The 22,029-nt window shown below is 49.0% G+C and overlaps 1 protein-coding gene across 9 annotated transcripts in view; it reads right to left on the bottom strand.

Annotated features, from left to right (window-relative positions):
• Positions 1–2,080: 2,080 nt before the first annotated feature.
• Positions 2,081–22,029, bottom strand: part of WDFY4 (WDFY family member 4) — a 274,355-nt gene continuing 254,406 nt past the window's right edge. For 6 of the 9 annotated variants that reach the window (XM_029932101.1, XM_029932102.1, XM_029932106.1 and 3 more), the window contains 9 exons: positions 21,148–21,360; positions 18,615–18,762; positions 17,412–17,596; positions 16,409–16,567; positions 11,524–11,703; positions 9,501–9,683; positions 7,260–7,344; positions 3,605–3,716; positions 2,081–2,546 (listed from right to left, as the gene is read on the bottom strand). In XM_029932101.1, the coding sequence (XP_029787961.1) occupies positions 2,480–2,546; positions 3,605–3,716; positions 7,260–7,344; positions 9,501–9,683; positions 11,524–11,703; positions 16,409–16,567; positions 17,412–17,596; positions 18,615–18,762; positions 21,148–21,360 (1,332 nt within the window). In that variant the 3' untranslated portion in view covers positions 2,081–2,479. The other 3 variants (XM_029932103.1, XM_029932108.1, XM_029932107.1) reach the window with 3 other exon arrangements.

Genomic DNA, 22,029 nt, shown 5'->3' with positions numbered 1-22,029 from the left:
CTTGGACAAGTGGTGTCTGTATCAACCAACCAAGAGACAGACAGAGTTCTTGGCCTGGGGCAACACAGTGTTCCCTGAGCTTTCAGGGATGTGGGGGAAAGGAGACAATTTGGAGAATCCTCCTGTTTACTAAGCAGACTATGAAGGTGCTACGGGCAGCAGCCCTTAAGAATGGAACGGAAACAACACACTCATGTGTTGGGCTGACTCGTGTCCCACCAAAATTCATATGCTGAAGTCCTGATCTCCAGTACCTCCAAATGTGACAATTTGGGGAGACAGAATCTTTAGAAAGGTAAGTAAGACAAAGTGGGATCATTAGGGATGACCCTAATCTAACATGACTGATATCTTTATGAGAAGAGATCAGGACACACACACACACACACACACACACACACACACACACACACAGGTCCATGTAAGGACACAAGGAGAGACAGAGCCATCTACAAGCCATGGAGAGAGGCCTCAGAAAAAACCAACCCTGCTGACACCTTCACCTTGAACTTCCAGGCTCCAGGACTAAAAACTCTTTGTGTTTAAGCTCCTCAGCCTATGGTACTTTATTCTGGAAGCCTGAGCAGACTGCGACAGCCACAATATCACCTAAGTTCTCCCTAGGTCATGGGGTGTCTCTCTCTTTAGACTTTCCACCTCAAGTCACATGTGTTTGCACAGACATCCTAGCCCCAAGACCCCAACAATAACACCTGACCTCCCCTCCTTTTTCTAGTGATGTGGGCAAGCAACAGGCAGCATCCAGGAAATACTTGTCAGGTGAATGCGCCCAAGACAGCCTCTGGGCCAGCAGACCTTTCAGCCCTAGGTAAATGCTATGAATGGTGTTTGAAACATGACAGCAAGCCTAGCCTTGATATTTATGACCCTGCTTCTTGGCCTTCCTGGGGAGTGGTGCTCTCTGCTCTTCAATTTATGGCCCTTCAGTGCAGCCCCAGACTGATGAGGGGATTGCAAATGGGCTGTCTGCTAATAGCGCATGCAGACGGTGCTGGAGGTGGGGTGATCCTTGGCCCTGGGGTCAGACACAGGCCCTTCTCACCCAGGGAGGGGTGCAGTGGACCTGAGAAGCACCTCGTCCTCCATCTTGCCCTTTGCAAAGACCTCAGAGTTTACAGATTGTTCACTGTTTCCTAACCGTCCCTCACTCACTATCTGACGTAGCTGCATACCCCTGTACGTCCTTAAGATTTATCTTTAAATCGACTCACTGCCCCTGGAGGCCAGGTGACCCAGGCCATAAGACACCAAGTCCATTTTCTTGCCATCCCCAGGCCTGAGCACAGAATGGGGACACTGATCAGGGCCTCTGCAGGGCTTGCAGAAATGTGGAAAGGATTGTCTTCCCGAGAGAGGAAAATCTCAGGGAGGGGAGTTGCTAAGGAGTTTGCTACCCCAAATCCCGTGCACCCACCTGGACTTGATTTCACTGAAGAGGCAGGTGAATTGCCTTTCTAGGAGCTCTGAAAGGCTAGGGGGGTGGAGAGAAGACACTGGAATAGGGCGATGCCTTCAATGCCCAACAACAGGACTGGGAGTGACCCATGCCTTGGAAGGCACTGGAATTCCTTGGAGGGGCTTAGCTAACTACCCACCTGCCGTCTTCTCAGAGGGAGAGCAGGTCACGTGGCAGCCCAAATTTTCCCAGGAGGAACTCCAGCCTCGGATCAACATGTGGACTGGGGTCCTTGATCTTCATGTAAGGTCTGGCCCTAGGAAAAGTCTGCCGAGGCCAAGTCTGCTCTGGAGTGCAGAGAGAGGGCAGGCACAGCTCGGCAGGGTGCCTCTCCCTCACCCCTAGACTGACTCCCTATGCCTGTCCCAGGGCTCATGTTCACGTCCTGTGGCTCAGCCACGTTAGCTGGGCCTCCTGAGCAGAGCCCCTCGCTTCCCATGAACAAGGCAAGCCTGCAGAGAGCCCAGATTCCAGGGAGGGAGACAGGCCTGAGAAACACTCCGAGTGGGGGGCTGTCCTTCCCCGAGAGCTTCCCACCTTCCTAGGTGTGGGATGCAAACACCGGAGTGAAAAAATGTAGTGATTTTATACTCACGAGCCCTCTTGTCTTTGGAAAATACTTGTTTTAATAAAATAAAGACAATCCAGTATTTCCCCTTAGTTTCCAGGAAGCGACCCAACTTTTTTTCAACATAATAAGCCCTTTGAAAAGGTGAGTCTTGTGAGTTCGTGGGCAGCTTGTGAGCAGGTCACCGTTTCCAGATCACTGCTCCCAGGCTCCCAGGTGCTCCTTTCCTTTTTATAGAGTGTGTCCTTGGGCAAATTCAAGGCCAAAGTCTCATGGGCCATGGAGTGGCTCTGGGTGTGCAGCTCTGATGGCCAGCAGCCCGTTCCTCAGGGGAAGAGTCCTCGGTGCCCCAGGCACTGCACTGGCCAGGTGCCGCTGCCGCCGCTCAGGGCGCACGCTGCTCGCTCCGCCTGCCCTCTACCGGCTCTTCCTGCCTAGCCTTCTGCAGACCAGCAGAATATTCTCCCCTTCTCATCGCCGACCAGGAGTTTGGTCTGGTTTCTTGGGAACAGAAGGAATAGACAAGAGTGTTAGAGCTGAGCCTGCGGGTCCCTCTTATCACACCAGGCACTCAGGAAACTGTAACACAGGGGGTTCAGTCCAGGACCCCAGGGGGCCTGCACCTGACCTGCACCTGAGGTGGTGGTGGGAGCTGGGAGACTTGGAGTTTTGACCCAGAGGAGGGGAACTTTTGAACTCTGAGGGTTGCGGCCCGCCCTCATGAGTATGGGGAGGGACTCCCCAGGATGCGCAGGCTCCAGGCAGCAGAGTGAGGCCCTGACTCTTCTCTCCAGTATCTCTAGGGGTGTCCTGGGAAGAGGCACTCAGGTTCCCCTTCTAAATGAATGGCAAGTTTTCCAGCAGAGTTAGGGATCTGGACTCCCCATCCCCATCCCCTTTTCCCATGCCCCACACTAGCCCACTTCATTTCAGCCTGGCTTCTAGAACACTGTGTGGTTCCCACTGCCATGGGTCCTGAGCCACCAGCTCCAGGGCAGTGAGGGAGGAAGGGAAGTGCCTCTCCAAGGTCCACGGCCTCTAGAGACTACATTTGCTCATGTGAGGAATGGGTTAATGACAGAAAGTACCACTTACCTCCACTGGGTAATTAGGAAGAATAAAATAACGTCTGTCACGTGTGGTATCTGACACTTGGCTATTCTACATTGGCTTAGAGCTCTCAAAAGGATTTTTTTTTTTTTTTTTGGTAATGCAGGGTAATCATCACACCAAATGTCATCATCGGTAGTGGGCCTCAGCAAAAAAGTGCCTCTACAGCACAAAGTTACAAAGCTATACCCTTTTACATTTCTTTCTGAATTTATGGGGATTTGAAAGAGACGGAGAGCAAGAATGTGTAAGAATGTGTGTGTAATAAAAAAATTTCCCGGGGCCCTACGTGGGCTCCTTGTTTGCCTCTTGTGCATGGTGGGCCCTCCCTGGTGCCTTGTAGGAGTGAGGGGACCTTCCAGGGCCAGGCCACCAGAGCCGAGGGGACTTTCTGCGGGGTGACCACAGAGCCCTCTGCTGGAGGCCTGAGGAAGCCACGCCTTGGTTACCTGGACACGGCCAGAGCTGTCACCGCAGGGCTGGTCTTGCTGGGCTTCCCTGTCAAAGCAAGGCTGACATCCAGCTCCCGACACAGGGCGAGATTCTCTTCCCACCGGTGACCTGTGGGGATCACGCAAGAGGATCGTTAGGAAACCACGCATGCACGTGGATGTCCACGGGCAGAGCCACGAGCACATACACACATATTTATATTTGTGGTCAGCAACTTGTTAAATTGAGGGGAAAATATATTTAATCTTTGCCTGTGCTGTTGCAAAAAGGGCCGTCCCAATTTAATTTGCAGGCTGTGATAGTTACATGTGCTGACGTGCTGTGGTATCCATTGTGTACCAAATTGGATTTGTGTATTATTGCTTTCTAAATTGCATGCCTAGTTCAGCAAAATTGTTCATCAGTGTTTACTGGCTTTATGCTTAATAAGATGCCCCACAATACCTTGCTGCCAGGATGTAACGCAGCCCGTAATTGCCTAGTAAAAATAAATTACATAAAGTCGGCATTATCAACTTATCTAAATCCTCTCACGCCACAACCAATAATTAAATGCTGAGAACGTTTTTTCAAAAAATATAACTCAATAATTGTTACTTCACTCATTTTAATGACTGCATTTGGGGCAGACAGTAATTCCTTCAACATGGAGGGTGAGATGGAGAGACCTCAGCCAGGTACATCCCTGCGAAGTCACTCAGAGTCGGGGCAGGAGTGATGCAGCTGTTCCAGCTGTGCAGGGTGGCCTCTTGTGTGCACGGGTAGGCCTGTGCACCGGGGAATGCATGCGCATTTGGCATTTGTGCAAAAGGCCAAAGGATAAGCCTTCCCTGAGCCCTTTTTCTGTTCCAGATCTAGTCCAAGTCTATGGCGTGGTTCCTAAAATAAATTGTGTCACTGGGTTGGTCCTTGTTTCAAACGACAAATAAATGAATTCCAGGCAGAAATTAGATTGCATCTGTACATAAATGCGGCATCCTCAATATCTTCAAAGATCTCCTTTCTTGCCCCTTAAGACATTGCAGGGATGCAGCAATAGGCACACAAACAGGACACGTGTGCAAATATCCATGTGTCATGCCCAATTCTGTCACTTTCCAGCAAAACAGTTTTGAGCAATATTGGAGAACAACAAGACCTCCACAGGCTTAGGTTTGTAAGCCTGCAGATGGATTTTCTATTTCTATACCGTGGTCCTCCCTGATTTTCATGAATATGTCTGTGCCCTCATCATTTCACCAGAATCTTCCCTAAACTGTAATCACAACCCTGGCACTTAATTCTATTTGGCGGTGGTAACCTCAGGCAGGTCAGGACAAATGGCAGAGGAAGGATGTGGACCCGGGCCTGATGGGGCTGCTACCACCTGAAACTGTCTTGTGAGCTCCCTAATGTCATCAGCCAGGACATTAGGGGAGAAGGCTCTTCCAAGCCTACATAAATGATACAAACAACCTGCGCTCTGTGGAGTCAATTCTTCTCTGTGTCTAGAACCCTGTCTCTTTCTTTTCATGTCACTTCCCCTTTCTTTGAACCCTATTCCCAATGAGTACCACCTCAGCACAACTGTTGACCCTGAACAGAAACCCATGAATCCACCGGCACTTATGGAACCAGTAGAATGTCCCTGAGCTGCCCTTCATTCATGTGTCTTTCCATCCATCTAGCATTCTTGTTCAGACATCTATTTATCAACCTTTTCCTCATGGGGCTGCCATAGCTTCAGAAATGGGCAGTAGAGCCCAGCACTGAACCGGCACGCTTTTGTGCAGATGTGCCACAGAATTGTTCATAACCAGGCTGGAGAATACGGATTCTGTGCTAGTTTCTTCCAACTGGGTGGCAAGAGGGGAGGAAGCTTGACCCCTGCTCTCCAAAGAAGTGTTTCTAGTTTCTTAGAGTGCACAGGTGCCATACATATTTCTTTTTACGTTGAGATGGGCTGATTCCTTGTAGTCCCAAAGGACCCTCAGATACTAGGCACAATGAAGTGAATATGGTTGTAGATTCTTCTGAGGTCACTGCTCTGGGTCTTCCCTGATCATTGACAAGGGTTCCAAGATGGTGTTATTTTGAAGGAAGGGATTCTCACTGTAGAGCCTGGAACCCAGTAAGGACTGATCAGATGTCTGTGCACATTTTTGCAAAGAAAGAACACCAAATGGATGATTACATGAATTGAGGAGTTGCAGAGTGTCTCGTTAGTCTAGAAAGGAACTAACTGAAGATGGCTACTCTTTTTAGAGGGCAGCCTTTAGCACTCTAAAAAATTCTCTCCCATGAATGATCATAGGTCTTGGGACACGAGTAAACCAGAGGAACTCATGATGACCGGAGAATTCACACTTGATGGTAACATGTTTCCTGTCATCATGGGTGGCACGAAGAAAGATGTCTCAGTTCTGGGCCAAAATCTTTGATGAAGATGTTGCTGAGAAAGAAGGTTGGCCGCATTGGAGGAGATGATGGTTGGGGGCTATTGGGACAGCTGTGGTGGAAGAGATGGAGGCGATGGCTTTGCTGGTGACCTTTGTGCCTGTAATCAGGGTGGTGCTATTGTTGCAGTGTATCTGTGGTTGAGATTAGGGCAGTCTGAAGTTAGTCTGAGGTTGCTTGTGTCTGCTCTGGTGCAGAAGTGAGAACAATGGTAATCATACGCCTCTGGGTAACTTTGGGAAAGTTCCTAAGCCTCTCTGTGCTTCATTTTCCTAATCCTTCATATGGGTGTCAGAGTAAGATCTAGCTCACAGGGTTGTTGTGACAAATAAGAGAATACATGGCAAGTGTGCACAATGGAAACTACTCATGGTCAGCCCTCTCCCTCCAGGCTCTGCAGTGGTGGCCATGGTGGTGGTGGCTCCAGGGGCCATGGTGGCAGAATAGAGAACAGGTTTTCTTCTTTCAGTTCCATCTGCCACAACCCAAAGAGGGCTCCAGAATTGTCGTTCTTTTACTTTGGTACATACCACACTCACCTGGGGACCTGTTAGACATGGAGATTCTAAAAACCCCCAATCTTTTGCTGGGGTTTAAGGTAAACACAAGACCTGCATCTACATTTTTAATAAGGTTCCTGGAAAATGCTGATGCAGAGGACCTCCAGACCACCTCTCAAGAACTTGCTGTGGGGAGTGGGTGGATTGAGCCAGGACCAACAGGGCAGGCTAGGGCACTATGGAACCACTTCTGCTCTCAAGGCATACAGCAAGGCCACTGGCTGGCCCCTCCTTGCCCCTATCTGCAGCCTGGCTGTCCAGGCAAGTAGGTATTTAGACCCAAGCCCTGGGCTGGGAAGCTTAGCATTGAAAAGTCTAAGAGTCTCTGGGCAGTTGGAGAACATCAAACAAAGCTCTGTAAAGTTCTGAAGCTCAGAAGCCCCTAAAAACTACCACCACTGTCCACGTGTCCAAGGAGCATCCCAGAGCTCACTGGTCCCTGTGTGATGGGGCCAGGACGTGACAAGACTTCTCCATGCTGCTGCACATTCTGCCAGCAGCTTGCAGTAACCTGTGTTCTGTCCCCCACAACTGGTAACATCCAGAGAGACTCAATGGCCTCCCTCGATTCCATAGGCCTGAATGGAGCTATAGAAGGGGACAGGGGAGTGAAGACAGCAAGGCAAGGGGCCCGCACCCTCAACAGGGCAGGTACCTCTTGGACTTGGAGGTTGAGCTGAGGGATCCTCTGGTGCTACTAGCCCAGGAACAGATGTCTTCATGTCCTCAGTCTTCCAAATCTGTCCAGAAAAGAGAAAGGGCCGATCGATGGCTGGGGAAACGATCCTGTCTATGGCCTTGGGCCCATCCCATTACCTCACATCCAAGGGACCCTGAGGGAAGAGATGGGAATATGGTCCTCTTTCACTTCCAATGCTAATGTATTCTTGGGGACAAAAAAATTACTTAGGCTTCAGTAGAGCACAGTTGAAGCTTATATGAGTTCACTCTGTACTCCTGGGATCAGAGTGCCTCTGTTCTCGACCTCTCATCTGCAGGGATGAGACTCAGCAGCTAGTTTGTTGTCATTTTTCTTAGCTAATGCCCTCTCAGCCCCCTGCCACCATCCCTGGAGGCGTCCCTCACCACTTAGCAGCTAGGCCTCCCCATCCTCTGTGTCTGGCTCTTGGTGTCAGCCCTTCTGTTAATGTCCTCATGCTGACTGCCTATGGCTTCTCACCTGCTGAGTCCAGATGTTCTGTTGACAAAGGGTAAGGATCAGCTTTTTCAGGTCCACACCAGGCCTAACCCAGCCCTGAGCCATTCCGGGAGCTCAGTTACCATGCTGGAAGAATGAGTGCTGAGTGCATCAAAGACTCTCACTCGTGACTTGGCAGCCCACAGAGGAAATGCATCTGCTGCTCCATCAGCCTGGGCTCCTCTGACTGACCCACAGTGTGAGTCACCCCAACACGCCCAGGTGTCCCTGACCTACTCATGTTCTGGCTAGCCCAGGATGCCCTATACTCCTCCTAGCCCACATATGGGGCTTATCAAGGGCCCCCACCCTCAGCCTTGTCTCTCCTAGCCACACACACTGACCTCTCAACCTGCTTGACCTCTGCATATGCTTGACTTTTCCTCATCCTTGGGACTCAATTGTACTGCCACCTCTTCTCATGTCTCTCTGTTAGAAATAAATCCATACTCTCTTTGGACCCTCACCACATATTTATTTGGCAAGTATCATCTCCATGATTATTCTGAGACTTGGGGCATGGACACCCATGCAAAACAAGGCCAAGTTTTAGCAACGATGGCACTCAGCAAGCTTTCATAAATGTTTGAAGAATTCAATGGACTAGCCAGAATACGTTATGGCATTCAGTCAACATTTCCTTTAAACTGTGGAATTCAGTTGACAGTTTCTTAAGTAAGCCTCTGAATTATTCCTTTACTCCTTCCTTCATCCTTCCTGTCAGTCTCAGAAAGATTACCTTGTTCTTCCCATACTAATCCTCACACTTCCACGTTTCTGTTCCCTTCTCTTCCTGGTTTCTTGATGCATTCCCTCTCCATGGCCTTATTCAGAGGATCCATGGCACTCTTTGATTATCCTGGCTATAGCATGCATTGCATACATGTATTTTCTGTTTGTATTCTCTTCTAGGATATTATCATCTTGACGATAAGGGTCTATTACCATTAATTTCTGTGTTCCTGTGGCTTGTATGAGGAGTTTGGTATAAAGCCAGAGTTAGAATGGATAGATGAAAAAATATTTGGATGGATAGACAGATTCATGGGTAAATTGATAGGAATATGGAAGGATAGATCATTGTATTAAAGGAAAGGAACAGAAGAAGAAAGAAAAGGAGGAAGGGAGGGGAGAGTGAGGGACAGGGAGGAAGAAAAGAATGGTAGATAAATATTTGGGTAGGAAGGTAGATGTATTATTGGATGGATGGATGAATATATGGATAGGTAGATGGGTGGATAGATGGATGAAAGGATGGATGAATAGTTATAGAGATAAATAACTGGATGGGTCAGTAAGTGGACAGATGAGTGGATGGATGGATGGGAAAGTATGTGAAAGGATGGCCCAAATATTTCTTTTCAGCACTGGGCTATGCTCTTACACATTTGACCATTCAACTTTCACACCTTGTGATTATCAATGTTTCTTTCATTATATGAGTATATGTGTGTATACAATTATATATATAATTTTATCTATCTATCTATCTATCTATCTATCTATCTATCTATCTATCTATCATCTATCTATTTTTTGCCTGGAGAGAGGCTTGACTTTGCCCTTGATTGCTATAAGGACCTGATCTGGCATGCCACTTGGTCTCAAATGCAGTCTATAGATTTGGACTCTTGGAGGAAGTGAGAACCAAGAACATTTTCTTGTACTATGCCTTCATTGTGCCCAAGACACACCTACCCGAACCATGCCGTCTTGACTCCCAGTGATGATGACATAGTTTGTGTCCCATGCTGGTCCTTCCATCATGCAGCAGCAGGTTATGGCTCCTTCAGGGCCCCAGGCTGTGGTGATGCTGGCCAGTGGCTGTCCGTTGACATTCCACAGAGACAAGTGGGCTCCCGCACAGGAGACAATGGTGCCCTGCAGCAGTGAAAGCTGGCTTCACTCCATGCTGAGGTCACTGTCTGCCCTTCCACCATTTGGTCGGCCAGACTTGGTACACCCTATTGCCCCTAACCTGCTATCTTCTGAAGACTAACCAAGGTACTCCAAGACCTAAGATGCCCCCTTCTTACTAGATGGCTTATAGGTCTCCTGTGTTTGCACACAGCTACAAATTCCTGGATATTTTCATACTGCAACCATGTGTTTGGATACCACTTTCCCTGACAAACTGACTAACTCACGCTTTGGGCTCTTCCCTCAGCCTGGAGACTGGCCATGGCTCTGGACATGGGGCCTATACCTGGTGGGCCAGCCATGTCCTCATGAAGAAGATTTGGATATCACCTGTTAGAGGGCAGAGTACAGAGGTCTGAATGATTGTATATGGCTAAGAAAATTGGATAATGTCCCTCTGAAGGGAATTTCCGAGGATAAATGGACCCATTGAATCTCCCAAAATGTCTAGAGTTTTCTTCTCCAGTCCTTGTCAATTTTATGGCCAATGGTATAGTGGTCACTCTCACTGAGGTCTCATAAAGCAAGCTGGAACCATGCCTCTGAGTCCTAACCACAGAAAGGATGTAGGAAACTCAGCGACCCTCCATAGCCTCCTGGGCTCCATCATATCCCTTCCTGAATTGCTTGGTAGAGTCTGCTGGAGGCCAAGGACCATGTCTGATACATCTCTGCCAAGCACCCAACACTGAACCCAGTAGGCACTTAGTGAATTCAATTGGCTCCAGGACAGGTTGAATTCAACAAGTTATTGGTCATGATATGTCTTCTCTGAGGTCTGAGGACATTATTCTTTATAATGTTCTCTCAGATCAGGGCTTGATTCCTTTCCCAATACGTCCACCAATTTATTAATTCATTCACTCACCATCCATCCATCCATCCATCCACCCATCCACCCTCCATCTGCCCATTTACTATCCACCCACTAATTCACCCAAATATCCATCCACCCACATATCTATTCATCCATCCATGCATCCATGAATCCATGCATCTATTCATCCATCCGTCTTCTATCTGTCCCTGTAAGATTCATCTTAGATTCAAGCCTACCTGGAACACCATATTTGGCTAAATTTGGGACCAGGTGTCTTCTTCATTATCTCCCCCTCCTTCTATTATCCCCTTGCCCGTCCACTCTATCTATGCCCTGGACTCCCAGGGTTTTCTGTGAGAAGATGCAGAGCCTTTGAATCCTCAGGGAACTCCCTGTCCTATGATAAGGATTCCAGCCTGGGAGAAACTCCACACTGAGATTTAGATATACATTTCTCTAACTCTTTCTGTTTTCTCTGTCTCTGTTTCTGTCCATCTGTCTCTCTCTCTGTTTCTCACACACACACACACACACACACACACACACACTCCTGATAGGCTTATCTTTAGTAGCAGCTTGGAGGGACAAGCAGAAGCACTTCCTGTCATGGAGACCAGAAGCACCTAATGAGTTAACACTGACTTGCAGTCAATGAACTAAATTACTCCGTAAAGCCCAGAAGATCTCTTACCAAAGCCAACTTCCTGCCCCAATTCCCTCATGCCTGTGCCAGAACAGACACCTCCCACCACTCTCCCCAACCTGAGGGAGAAAAATAAAAAAGGAAAAAATAAAATCTAGACCCAGATGCTGAACATGTTGATGGCTCCACTCTGCCTGGGCAAAGAATACTCCACACTTTTGGGACAATATTTCTCAACGTTCTTGGGAAATCAGCCTCTCTTTGCTACTGTGTTTTATCTTGGGACACAGCACCATGGCACCAGACAGGCTCATAGATACTGAGAAAGCGAGGCTCACCGAGACATCACTGATGGCAAGAGCAGAGATACCCTCCCGGTGGACAGGCAGGCGGACCACGTGAGTGAGGTGGTCTAGGTCCCACAGGATGCAAGTACAGTCTTGGGAGCCACTCACCAGGAGGCTAAAGGTGACTGATGCTGCCAGGCATGTGACAGCCTGTGTGTGTCCATACAAGGCCTAGGAACAAGAAGCAGACCTACAGGTTATGGGAGGGACTCTCAACCTAGGTAACTGGGGAGATATCCTGCCCTCCCATTCACTGTTGGGCTCCAGATGATTTAAGGTGATTACATGATTCCAAAGTCTGTGTGTGTGTGTGTGTGTGTGTGTGTGTGTGTGTGTGCGTGCGCGCATGTTTGCATATGTGTGTATGTGCATGCGTCTATGCTGGCCTCTCAGTTCCATCCATTTCTGGGAGTTGAGGCTCATCTAGGGTGGATCTGCAGTTCTTTTATCATAACTGAAACAGGTCGGTAGTGCCCTCATGCTGTGTGCTCACCTATACTTGCCTTGCGTGTTGAGGCAGCATGTACCACTAGTCACAAGCAAGGGCACTGCTTTCCAAAGTGTGGTTCCCCACCAGGTGCATAAGCATCAGCTAGGAATTTGTTAGAAATGCAAATTCTTGGGCCCCATCCAAGACCTTTTGAGGCAGAGACCCTGGGAGCGGGGCCATGGTGAAACCATGAAATCATCTCAAGAAACCATGGATTTTCACAAGCTTTCAGGGAAATTTTCATACATGCTCAAGTTTGAGCATTATGTGAAGGGAACCCCAGAAACAAACATGCCTCTGCCAACTAAAATGGAAGGGAGGCAGTGGTGGGGTGGGGGGTGTCAAGTCATAGTTAAAAAAGATGCGACTTTTCAAGTCTGATGGATCTGGGTTCATAGCCGGTCTGGCAACTTGGCAGCAGGTGATTCAGGGCCTTGGTCTTGGCCCTCAGGTTGCTCTGTGCTGGGTCTGGCCTGGTTCACAGACGGCTATGTATCCAAATATGGCCAGAGGCCTTGCTCCCCAGGGACATGTGCCGGAGGGGCTGAGGTGGCCTGGTATTCCCAGGTCCACTGCCACTGGCAACAGTGTGGTTTCCATCACACTGGTCCCAGAAGCTGGCAAGTAAGCCTGATCTGAGAGCTGCTGCGTCCACATATGTGGAATGAGCTGGAGAAGTGCAGAGATGGCGTTCTGAAGCGTGATTACCCTGGCTTACCTAGTGGTAAACCTCCACCCTCAGGACGGATGACTGCTCACTCATTTGGGCCAATGAGGCTGAGAATCATTTTTCAAAGCTGTCACTTTGCCTGGTCACAGCCAGGAAAAGGTCTGCCAGGATTCCTGTTTGTTTTCAATAGATCCTAATGTGGCACCAAGCAGATGGTGCTGGCAAGGTTCTGGACGTGACCCACAGAAGATGACTGGGGTCATCTCAAGAAACCGGAAGCTGTCTACATGACGAGAAAAGCAGAGGATCTGACAGGAGCTCTGGTGGCTGAGTTCTTACCGCAGGGGGACATGGTGACTCCAAAGAATGCAAGCTGGGGGACTTTGGGGTAAAGGCTGGGAATTCAGAGAGAGAAGCTCTGAGCCCACGTGCCCCCATGTGCTGTCCATTAGTGGAGCTAAGTCTTCTGCTTTCTGAGGGGAGGCACTGGTGAGTGAGGGGACCAGCCTGCGTGCGGGCACCACCCATCCGTGAAAGGCTCATTGCCTCCCACCACGGCACATTCCACCACCCCCATCCAGAAAGGCTGGGGAAACCAATGACAAAGGACAGCAGATGTCAGTGTGCTGTCTACTGGCTCTTTTGTTTTCTCAGAATACAGTGGTCCCCCTTATCCATGGGGGACATGTTCCAAGACTCTCAGTAGGTGCTTGAAGTTGTGGATAGCACCGAATCCTGTGTGAACTGTGTTTTTTTCCTGTACATACATGCATATGAAAAAATTTAATTTATAAATTAGGCACAGTAGCAGCTTAAAAGCAATAACTGGGGCACCTAGGTAGCTCAGTTGGTTGAGCATCCAACTTCAGCTCAGGTCATGATCTCACGGTTCGTGGGTTCAAGCCCCGCATCAGGCTCTGTGCTGACTGCTAGCTCAGAGCCTGGAGGCTGCTTCGGATTCTGTGTTTCCCTCTCTCTCTGATCCTCCCCTGTTCATGATCTGTCTCTCTCCGTCTCTCAAAAATAAATAAAATGTAAAAAAAAAAAAGCAATAACTAATTATAAAATAGAACAGTTTTAACAATATATTGTAAAAAATGTTATGTGAGTGTGGCCTCTCTCTCTCTCAAGATGTCTTACTAGACTCTAGTCGTCCTTCCTGTGATGACGTGAGGGGAACGGCATAGGCACTGTGACGTGGCGTTAGGCTACTACTGACCTGATAATGAGTCAGAAGGATGATTGTCTGGTTTGGGGCCATGACTGACTGCAGGCCAGTGAGATCATGGAAGGTGAAACTGTGGCTAAGGGGTACTGTCACAGTACCTCTCTACATGGCCAATTCAAATAACTTCACTACATCATCATGCCTGAGTAAAGTAGCAAAAAATAAAGAAAATAAAACAATAAAATAGAATAAAATGAAGCAAAGCAAAACAAAACAAAAACCTCTGGAAACAACTGCTCTTGCTGGACACTTGTGGTGAGATGGGTACTCTTAAGTAATCACGGAGGCACCGTAAAGCTACAGAACCACTATCAAAAGCACTATGTCCCTGCTTGGTAATTCTACTTCTTGAAATTTATTTTAAGGAAACAATTAATCAGAAGCAAACAGCAATCTATATAAGTTGTTTTCTGCAGCACTATTTGAAATAGGTAAAATGTGGAAGTAATGTAATTGTCTAGTTTGAGGAGAAATGGTTTATTAAACTGTGGTGCACTGATATAACAAAACAATTGAAATGTAATTTTATGGAAATGGAATAATATGGAACAATTGAAATGTAAATTACAGAGGCTGTGGAAAAGCAGAAACAATTTGATAGGCTGGATGGAAATAGAATAAACATATCTACACAATGATCAGAATGGTATAAATATGTATATCTAGGGATGGCAGTACGCAACAATGGAAAGTTTTATAGAGATTACAGAGAATTAGTCAACTTTGAAATGAATTTGAAAGTTGTCTTTAATGTTGTAATATCTTTAAAAAATGAAACACTTAAGAAATATTGTAGGAAACTATTTAATGATGTTTTTGCCAACAAGTCAGGGACAGACCCCCTCGCTGAGCAGCTGGTGGTCTGGGGGGCCCCCAAGGCCATGTCAGCCACTATAGGTAAAAGAAAAAGTGTCTTATTTTGCCTCGGAAATAAGAGCGGGTAGGATTCCCCGTACCTTTTCCCTTTGATTTATAACTAGGAAAGTATGATGAATTATATTTTTATGCTGTCAATACAGAGGCTTTTCTCTTTTTTTATGTTTTTTATTTATTTTTGAGAGACAGAGAGAGACAGCGTGAGCAGGGGAGGGTCAGAGAGAAAGGGAGATACAGAATCTGAAGCAGGCTCCAGGCTCTGAGCTGTCAGCACAGAGCCCAAATTGGGGCTTGAACCCACAAACCGTGAGATCATGACCTAAGCTGAAGCTGGACGCTTAATTGACTGAGCCACCCAGGCATCCCATTACAGAGGCTTTTCTATAGCACATCTTCTTCATTGGTAAAAGGGACCTGGGAGCAGTAGTGGGAGGCTGCCTCCCCGACTTCCCAAGGCCTGCTCTGCAGTCCGGCTGGATCTAGGGCATCACTAGAGCGGTGCCTGGGATTGGGGAGCACTCCACAGAGTAATGCGAGGTCTCTTCACATGGGTCAGGAGTAAGAGCCCAGCCCCCAGCCCCCAGTCTGTGCAAAGGAGAAGGAAACCCGGAACAGCGTGAGAAGGTGAAAAGGCAGGGTGCTCTGAGGCTGGCTCTGAGAGTCTGGTGAAGGCAGCCTGCACTTGGCCTGCACACTCCCTCCTCAGGGGTCACTGCCCCACAGGATTATCGGCCCCCTCAGCACTGACCCATTCATTCCTTCACCTTGCATCCACTGAGTCCCTACCTCGCACCACGTGCATGCTGGAGGGGCGGTGGGGAGGGCTTGGAAAGCATCCAGAGAAATGAGGAGCAGTTTCAGTGAAACATGTTCAGTTTAGGAAATCTGATCCATGGTGTGTTTTGTATGATTAATTTTGATGTTGTCATCTTGGATCTACATGGCTAACTACAAATAGAGACGTAACATGAGCCTGTCTTTGGATCCTGTGTCTCCCTCTCTCTCTGACCTTCCCCTGCTCATGTTGTCTCTCTCTCTCTCAAAAATAAATTTAAAAATTTTAAAACAATTAAAAAAATAGAGACGTAACAATGAGTTGCATTTTAGAGTTGGAAGCGTACCCTAGGGGTATTCTGGGCAAGTTCAAAGGTGCACAGGCAGGAATCGTGGGTTTAGAGTTAGACTCAGATTAAAATGCAAACTTGCTCTTTCTGAGTTTGTTTCCTTGTGTGAAAGTGGGATGGGGCACCTGGGTGGCTCAGTCGGTTGAGTGTCTGACTTCAGCTCAGGTCATGATCTCGCAGTTCGTGGGTTCAAGCCCCGAGTCAGGCTCTGTGCTGACAGTTCAGAGCCTGGAGCCTGCTTCCAATTCTGTGTGTCCCTCTCTCTCTGACCCTCCCCTGCTCATTATCTGTCTCTCTTTGTCTCTTAAAAATCAATAAGTGTTAAAAAAAAAAAGTGGGAATAACAGTGCTGGATTTACCAGATTAAAAAGAATGTGCAGAGTCTTAAGCAAACAGCGAGAATGCCCTGCTCATCGCCACCTGCGATACCATCGCCACCTGAGATACCATCCCGACCTGAGGCCCCATCCCGACCTGAGGAACTGTACCTGCTTGAGGTGCAGGCCTTTCGGGCGGCCTTTGGCTATGCTGAGCTCCCACACACATACCACCGCACTGGTGCCCGAGGTGATGATCGTTGTGGGGGCTGGGCACACGGTACACAGGCAGCGGCCCCAGGCAGCCAGGTTCTCGAACGTCATCAGGATCTGTGGGAGACGAGTGAGCTGAGCACTGGTGCCCCAGCCAGCGCAGGGTGACAGCGGGACAAGGCAAGTCTGGATGCTGCTGGCCTGCTCGTGTGCCATGGGAACTGGGGGACAGGTCATTTGTTCAGGAGGCTGGCACTGGTGACACGATCCAGGCAGTCCAAGCCTGTCCCCAACGAGCTCATACTCTAGTGCATGGGGAGACATAAGTGAGGGGATGTTATGGGGATGTGGTGAAAATCTGGCTGCCTCGTGAAGGGGTAGGGAAGGCTGGGGTCAGTGAGAGAGAGCTTGGTGGGGAGGGAGTTCATGCCATGTGATCGGTGGGTGGGAGGTACGGTGGGAGGGAAGCCAGGCTAGAAAAGGAGGCTGGAGGTGGCCAGGGCCACAGCAAGATGTGAAGGAACTCTGTGGCCTGCATCAAGAGTGGAGGGAGAGTAACCAGGTGGCTTGCTTCCGGCACTGACTCAACGCTCAGTGAGTGTCCTCGGAGTCTGAACCGTGAGCGATGCCAGAGGAACCCAAGGCTTTCCACCAAGACTCAGAGTCTGAGTGACCTCCATGCAGTCACGTGCAGCTGGTGGCAGGCACTGCTGTGAAGTGACAGCATGCACTGTCAAATTATGAGCTCCACTCCTTAGAATACAGGTTAGAGGCTTGGCCCACAAGGGCCCTTAGCTGGGCTGCATGACCCCTGTCCCTCCCAGGGAGGGGGCACAGCCACAAAGAGGAAGTGGGGCAGCTGTGTCTGCTTTGGGGTCACCTATCTGACTGCCTCTGTCTCAATGGTGCCCGCCCTGCACCCTGCCTGCCCACATACCCTATACCCCCCACACCTGCCCACCTTATCAGAGCCATAGTTCCCCAGGCAGCAGCTGAAGTCATCGAAGCCCCAGCTGAAGGTCCTGTTCCAGAGCGGAGGCAGGAGCACTTTGTTCTTTTCCACGGCCAGGATGGTCTTCTCGGTAGGGACGATGTGGCCAATGGCTCCTTTGGGGGATTCTGAGCCTAGAGAGAAAAGGTACATATCTGCCCCCCAGTTAGTATGGTGGAGCTTACATGCCAAAGGGCAAACCCCCTTTACCTGTGCTCAGAGAGGAGCCACGGGCAGGTGACCCAGACTTGGCACAAGCCTGGACATCGGGAGCTTGCTCATCAAGGCACCTCACGCCAGGGCCTCACACAAGGGGCCATGTTAGACCCTGGCCCTGCGCTGGGTCCCCTGGTCCTGGGTCCCTCCCCCTGCTTTGGCACATACATTAAGCTTGCACGTGGCCACAGGTCTTCAGTGTCTCTAAGGCGCTGATGTCAGGGAAGGAGTGTCTGTGCAGATGGCAGCAAGCCACAGGAGCCTTAGAGGGCTCTGCCCTTCCTGCCCCTAATCTGGTAGGTCTGGGTATGCCAAAAACACTGTTCTTGGATTTGAAGGAGAAAAAAAGGACACACCAAAACTCCCCAATAAGCCTGACCTTATACTCCTTATACAACACCAGAACGCTGCCCTTTGTCGTGGGGTTTCCCTAAAGCAGTGCATGCCCCAGGTGGCTCGGACATCAGGCTGTACAGTTTCCCTAGGAAGCAGCAGGGCTGCAACTCACACTGGGCTGGGTGCCCCAGGATAGCAGCTCCTGGCCAGCGGGTGCAGGCCCGCCTGGGGGCTCAGGAGCGGCAGTGACTGTGGGTACCAAGGAGCGGAGGCTGTAGCCCTCCCTCTCCTTGGGAACTCTGGCCGTGAAGGTGAAGAGGGGTGTGTGTGTGTGTGTGTGTGTGTGTGTGTGTGTGTGCATGCACACACATATATGAAAGGAGAGGAATGTGTGTCTTAGATAGACGGCAGACAGGTGAATCTGTCAGGATCTAACAGAGGTGGTTCTGGAAACTTCCAGAGCATAGGCCTCCCCAGATTCCTGCTGAGACTAGAGACACAGCCATCCAAAGTCAGACCCCAAGATGCTAAAGGGTCTGTGCCTCTGAGTTGCCAAAGGAACACTAGTCACTAAAGGGGCATCTGTGGAACAGGGTGCCAGACAGCTGAGCAGGTGGTTACCTTTGACTGTGACCTGGGAGGGCCGCAGTGACTGCAGATTGTAGAGAAAGGGCTGTGGGTGGCTGGGGAGGCTGGCAGGTATGACGGCATCCTTTCCAGGTGAAGGCTTCCCTGCCACGGTCCTGGCTGGGTGGGGTTTCGTAAAGAGCTGGAGAGGCAGGGGGACAGATACATACCGCACAAGTCATTAGGGACAGGAAAGCCAAAGGAGGAGCCTTCCCCAGTTGAGTCACAGCGGAACCTCTGCTCTGAGTGCTGCCTGAGCTGGTCTCGCTTCTGACTGACATAAACAGGAACAGAACTATCTGGTTCAACTCTTGGATGTTGCAGATGAGGGGCTTGGGCTCAGGGAGGGACCCTGCTTTCTCCAGGTCATGGTGCGGGACTAGCAAAAATAGCCTTCCTAGCTGTCCAACTATCATCCTCTCTGTGCTGCTTGGGAAAAGGGTGACCTCACTGAGGAGCCCCTGGTCCCTGGCAGAGCTGCCCCTCAAATCATGGGGTCAGAATGACCCTCTTCTCTCTCTAGATCACATGTCTCTCTTCATTTGCTTGAGTTATTTCTCATATTTTTTTCCCTTCCTTTACAAACTCTGCAGGCACATCCATCTGGGCATAAAGACAGAATTCTTTAATAGCAGCCATTCAAACATTTTAAAGAGCACAGGCAAACCCCATTAGTGGCCTTTCTTATTTTCACTTTTCTTAGATCTCTGCTGTCAAAGTGTCCCCAGTGCCAACTTTTTGCATAACCAGGCAAAATATGAAGCCCAAGGCCATGCTGCTTGGCAGAATCTTGCTGCTGCCACAGAGGGCGGCTGAGGCCAGCAGCAGCTCTCCACCCTCCCCTCCCCAACAAGGCTGTTTTTCCAGCCGTCAGGCCTGTTCTTCTGCTCCCTGATGGAAACATCCACTGGGTACCATGATGGAGGTGTGACAGCGGGCCTCAGATGGGCACACGTGCAGAGGCAAGGTTCAGCAAGCAGCTGGGGGTCTCACAGAAGCCTAGGCTCAGTTACAGCCTTCAGTCAACCTGGTAAAGCTGGGTGGGTGATCAATACCAACAGAAATCAGAACGATGATTTCTAAATGAGCATTAAATAAAGAATGCCCTTTCTCGCACAGCAGAATGACTAAAGCATTGCAGTCTCAGTGCCTGTAACAGCTTCGGCAGGCACAGCGCCTTGATGGCACAGTGCACAGTCCTGAAGTCTTTTGATTGGGACTCTAGGTTGGGACCACCAGAAGAATTCTCATTCTGATGATTACTTAGAAATATCTCTTTTGAAAGCTCATGGGATACATCACTAAGTAAAATCAGAATCTAAAATTGTGTGCGCTCCGTGATTGCACTGATGTGGAAATATTTTTGCTTGGGGACAAGAACTGTGAGAATATAACTCAGGACACAATGGACGGTGGTGGCTACTACTTTGAATTATTTGCTTGCTTTATCTGTATTATTAGGCTACCCTTTGGCACTTCTCACATCCCCTCACCTGGGAACTGAGCAAATGAGGAACATGTCATGTAAGACCAGGTAGAAAAGATGTTACTAGTTTTGCCCTGTTGAGATGAGCTTGTGCAAGCTTCATGGTTACATATGGGGAAGGCTATGCCCAAGATGGCCCTGGAGTTGGCTGGGCTTATGTACTCACTTCCCAGCTTGGCTCCTGACTGTCCAGGCTGAGACTCCAGCCCGTGGGGCCTTGCTAATAGCCCAGATGGCAGTACTTAGGAACAAAACTTCTCCACACAGAACTGAAGTTTGAGGGTCAACGGGGCCGGGATCAGTTAAATAAGTGCTTCTCTTGCACACCACTCACCAGGATGTCACCATGAACGCATAGCCTCACATCGCTACATGGCTCTCCCAATGAGGGTGGAGCCAGTGGAACAAAAGGCCCACGGAGACCCTGCAATTTCACCAGAGGCCCAGAATTTAGATACTGTCTCACTGCCAGCAACATGGTTTTGGGGCCGGCCAGACGGTGCTAGAGCTCCACCTCTAGACTATAAGTTCTATAATAGCCTCTAGGCTATTTATTTAGCCTCTCTGAGCCTCAGCTTCCTAATCTGTAAAAGAATAATTCCTATACCCAGAGCTTATGAGGGGATTCAATGGAGGAATCACTAATGTGATTTGTTGTCTAATGTCTAACATTTGTTGAGTGTCCGTTATATTTCAGGTACTTTCGAGCATTTGATGTCTTAATTCATTGGCTCTTCACAAAAACTCTGTGGCTAGACACACATATAGAAAATTAAATCCTGTGGATTTATTGTAGTGTCTGTTACATATATTACAAGTGAATGGAATCCTCATTGTGTCATTAATGACGTCATCACCTTCATCAACAGCAGATAGTAACAGAGGGCTAAGCCCCAATATTGAGGAGTGTAGGAGGACCATTTCCCCTCCCGAGACCTCTCTCTTGTTTTTATCCAGGAGAAAATGTCCTCACTCCCACTCCCAAGCTCACAGTGCATACACTCTTTTGAGAAAGCAAGACTAAGAGCATGGCTACTGTACCTGTTTGGGTACCTGTCCAAAGTTGCTGACAAACCCCAGGATGGTGCTCCTGATCAAGGGGTCACTGATGCTGCTGAGGTCCATTCTGTCACCATAGAAGTAGGGGTGGAAGGTATTAACAGCTTCTACCGCAGCTGAGCCCTGCTGCTTGTACCCAAAAATGAGGTCTATCCAGTGGTGGAGGTTGGCACTGACAAAGTCACTTTCCAAAGCCTGGAACCAAAACCCAAAAAACATGAAAAATGCAGGTCTCTCTTGGACTTGTGAGCCCTCTGCACAGATCAGAAGGGCACATATGCATCAGGATGCTGGCTCTGCACAGGAAAGATGTGACATCTCCCAGAGTTTGAACAGCACTAAGGGAGCAGACAAGCAGGTCACCCAAGGACCACCCAATTCCTGCCTCCAGCTAGTAGGGAGACAGATCTGACTGTTCCCAATCACCTAGCTCATTCACTCCATGATATAACCATGAGATGCAGAATACCTATGCCTTACACTGGTAACTAAATGGAAGAGACCAGACTGAAAATAAGCCTTGGGGTCTTGTTGATCTTGATATAAGAAAAAAGAATAGCTGATTCTGATCAGAGATGTTGGGAGAGTGGGAATAAGTATAGCAGGTAGGCAAACATGCCCTGGGGCACGTGGGGCCCCAGCACTGCCATGGATGTCCCTTCACATCTCTGTTCCTCAGTGTCTTCATCTTCTTCATCTATAAAATGGGGACAAGAATTGTACTTTCTCTGTGGAATTCTGTGATGTTTGGTTTGTGTCCGAGGCTGGTGCCCAGCAAGCTCCATGTAAGGTTGGCTACAGTGATTACACTGAGCACCTACCAGGTGTCAGGCACTGGCTTGGGGTGTTTGGTGTGTATTGTCT

This window comes from Suricata suricatta, chromosome 2 (genome assembly GCF_006229205.1).
Source record: "Suricata suricatta isolate VVHF042 chromosome 2, meerkat_22Aug2017_6uvM2_HiC, whole genome shotgun sequence".
Classification (NCBI taxonomy): domain Eukaryota; kingdom Metazoa; phylum Chordata; class Mammalia; order Carnivora; family Herpestidae; genus Suricata; species Suricata suricatta.
This window is presented reverse-complemented; position numbering and strand designations above follow the sequence as displayed.